We start from the raw sequence: 3,876 nt of genomic DNA on the forward strand, positions 1-3,876 counted from the left end.
TTTTTTTTTTTTTTTTTAAGAGCTGGGGAGGGAAAGAAATGTGAGGAAAGAAGTGTGGAGGGAGGGAAGGCGCAGGAATGTGAGATTAAGCTGGAGAGGTGGGTGCCAGCCAACTTAGGCCCTCGCAGCCCATGTTAAAAAATTTGTCATTATGCTAAGAGCAATAAGAAGTAGCCAAAGGGTTTGAAACAACAGTATGGATATAAGCATATTTGGATTTTGAAAGTTTAATCTATGTGCTGGATGAATCTAGCTATTGCATAAAGAATGGAATGGGAGAAGGGTTAGAGGGGATCTGATGATGGAGGTGAGATGATGGAGGTGAGGTCTAGGGTGTTGGAGATGATGTATAAAAAGCTTTTAGGAGATACATTTAAATAAAAACTGGTGATGATTAATTAGATTTGGGGGATGGAGGTAGGGGAGAGGAGGTTGTAAGGATGACGTTTAAGTTCTGGATTATGCACTTGGATGGCAAGATGGAAAAAGATCAGGTCTTGGGACATTATGGGTTTAGGTTATTATTTTTTTTCTGTTTCAGTTTTTTTTTTTGAGACAGAGTTTTACTGTGTCTCACCCCAACTCATGGGCTCAAGCAATCCTTCTGCCTCAGCCTCCTCAGTAGCTGGGACTACAGGCATGTGCCACTGTGCCTGGCTAATTTTTCTATTTGTGGTAGAGACGGGGTCTTGCTGTTGCTCAGGTTGGTCTTGAACTCCCAAGCTCAAGGGATCCTCCCACCTCAGCCTTCCAGAGTGCTAGGATTACAGGCGTGAACCACTGCACCCCGCCTGCGTTTCAAATTTATTGAGGCATAAGTACATATTGTTAAGTGCACAAATCTGAAACATACAGTTTTGAGAAGTATATCATATCAATCACTCTGTCACCCTGGGTAGAGTGGAGTGATGTCATCATAGCTCACTGCAACCTCAAACTCCTGGGCTCAAGTGATCCTCCTGCCTCAGCCCCTCAAGTAGCTGAGGCTACAGGCGTGTGCCGCCACACCAGGTAATTTTTTTATTTTTTGTAGAGACTGCATCTTACTGTTGCGCAGGCTGGTCTCGAACTCCTAGCCTCAAATGAGCCTCCTGTCTCCAGCCTCCCAAAGTTCAGGATTACAGGCATGAGCCACTGCGCCTGGCCCTGAAATAACTTTAAACTTAAGAAAAGTTGCCAGAAAACTACAAAGACTCCCATGTCCTTTTCACCAAGATTTCCATGTCCTTGACTGCTTTTATTAAGAAATGTAGACTTTATGTGCTATAGGATGACCCTCAACCTGGGTCTCCCTGCTTTCCTCATGACCAGACTCAGCTTGTACACTCTTGTTGGTCAGGATTACCATGGAAACACTGCTTTGCTCTTCTCAATGCATCACATAGGAGGCAGGCATGTGACATTAACCCATCCTGCTCCTCCTCCTTGATCAGCTGGATGTGTTGGTATCTGCCAGATTTGTCAATCTTAAATTCATCTTTTTCCCTTTGAAATTAATATTTTGTTGGAAGGTATTCTAAGGTAATGCCAATATCTTGTTCCTCATCAAACCTGCAGAGTTATTGGCCTTAACATTGGTGACTTCTACCTGGATTAATCACATTATGATGGTCGCCAAATGGTGATTCTCCATTGCGGTCATTGTTTCTTCATTTGTTAGTTGGCTGCTTTTTAGGGAAGAGCTTTTGTGTCTCCTCACATATATCTATTTATTCATTTACCTCTTCATTCTTATTTTATTCAGCAGCTTGTAACCCATTAATATTATTTATTGTGATGCTCAAAATGTTTTTAATTTGGCCAGTGTGAACCCTTCAGCTTGGTAAATATGTCTCTTTGACACGTCCTCATAATTTATTGAGCATTTCTTACTTTCTGAAACAGGTACATGTTCCAGGCTAATCTTTCACTTGCCCTGCCTCAGCCTATAGTCAGCCATTTCTACAATGATCCCTGGTTCCTTCTAGTGGAGAATGGTATTTAGAAACCAAGATCTAGGTGTTCATTGTGCTCATTGCTCCTGGAGGTGTCAATGCTTCTAGACTTTTTCAACAGATAAAGCTGGTATATATATGTATGTATATGCATACACACACGTACATATCCAAAACTATTATATTTCTGTGTGTATGATATATGTGTAACATATAATACATATATATATAGTATATATGTATATTTTATTTTATTTATTTATTTTTTTTGAGACAGAGTCTCACTCTCTTGCCTGGGCTAGAGTGCCGTGGCATCAGCCTAGCTCACAGCAACCTCAAACTCCTGGGCTCAAGCGATCCTCCTGCCTCAGCCTCCCAGGTAGCTGCAACTACAGGCACGCACCACCATGCCTGGCTAATTTTTTCTGTTTTTAGTTGTTTGGCCAATTTCTTTCTCTTTTTAGTAGAGACAGGGTCTCGCTCTTGCTCAGGCTGGTCTCGAACTCCTGAGCTCAAACGATCCGCCCGCCTCGGCCTCCCAGAGTGCTAGGATTACAGGCGTGAGCCACGGCACCCGGCCTTATATGTATATTTTATAATAGTACCTTGTACTCCTCTCCTTTAAGTTTACCTTCTGCTATAGGTACATACTAATTTAACTACAACTTTACTTATCTTTTCCTCTTTCCTTCCTGGTAACTATAGAAAAAAGTGCACCTCCTCTTTTCTACAATTAATTCCTCTATTCTGGCTTCAGAGCTCGTTTTCATTTCACTCAAACAGTAAAGGAAAACGGAAATACAGTAAAAGATTTTGTAGCCTCTTTTTAATTACCAACCCAAATTTCTATTTGCAGAGAATATTGCAATTCTTACCGTCTCTACGGCAGGCTAGGAAGGGCATAGAAGCTGTGACACACCACCACACTCCTTCCCCCGCCACCACTCCAGCCTCCCATTCTCTGCACCTTCTCACTCCCTTCTTACCTCCTGTGCTATAGTCAACATTTTTATAAGTTGTAATCTGAAGATAAGCCAGCTTAAACCAAGATATCAATAAGTGCCCTAATTTCCCTCCTATTACATTGGAAACAATATAACATTAGAAGTTCTTGTATTAACTTTCTGAAATATGGCACTGAATTTTTTTTCTGATTATAATACAAATGCATGTTTAAGAAGAAAACAAAACACAAGAGGGGAAAACTCACCTACCACCCAAAGCTAGCCCCAGTTACCATTTTGGTGGATGTCCTTCCAGGCGTTTTTAAAATTTATTTTATTTAATTTCTTAACATAAATAGATTTTCATTTTTGTGATAAGCAAAAAGGAATTTGACCAGCTAACATCTTAGGTAGCTGATTATTTTTATTTACTTATTCTTTTGAGACAGAGTCTCACTCTGTTGCCTGCGCTGGAGTGCAATGGCGTCTTCATAGCTCACTGTGGCCTCAGACTCCTGGGCTCAAGCAGTCCTCCTGTCTCAGCCTCCTGAGTAGGTGGGATTACAGGCGTGTACCGCCACACCCCGATAATTTTTTTATTTTTTGTAGAGATGGGAGTCTAGGTCTTGCTCAGGCTGGTCTTGAACTCCTGGGCTCAAGCAATCCTCCCTCCTCGGCCTCCCAAAGTGCTAGGATTATAGGTGTGAGCCACCACACCAATTTTTAAAATTAGGTTAAAAGGTTTTATTTTCTAGATAGTTTATTCTTTGAAGTGTTTATAACCTTAGCTTTTCTTTTTCCAATTATTTTCTTAAAAGTCAAGATACATCTGAAAAATCTCAGGATTGCAACATACAATTTAAAGCAAAACGTGACTTCCTAATGAGTGGCTTACCAGATTTATTGAAACGCCAAATTGCAAAGAAAGCTGCTGCATTGGATGTATACAGTGCAGTGAGTGCCAGTTTCCAGAGAGTTGTTCATGTACAACAAAAGGA

The 3,876-nt window shown here is 41.0% G+C and overlaps 1 protein-coding gene across 1 annotated transcript in view; it reads left to right on the forward strand.

Annotated features, from left to right (window-relative positions):
* ATAD5 (ATPase family, AAA domain containing 5) overlaps positions 1-3,876 on the forward strand; it is a 72,452-nt gene that overhangs the window by 32,930 nt on the left and 35,646 nt on the right. Inside the window, 1 exon segment of the mRNA XM_012648232.1 lies at positions 3,697-3,876. Coding sequence (XP_012503686.1) covers positions 3,697-3,876 — 180 coding nt within the window.

This window comes from Propithecus coquereli, unplaced genomic scaffold (assembly GCF_000956105.1).
Source record: "Propithecus coquereli isolate 6110/MARCELLA unplaced genomic scaffold, Pcoq_1.0 Scaffold281, whole genome shotgun sequence".
Classification (NCBI taxonomy): Eukaryota; Metazoa; Chordata; class Mammalia; order Primates; family Indriidae; genus Propithecus; species Propithecus coquereli.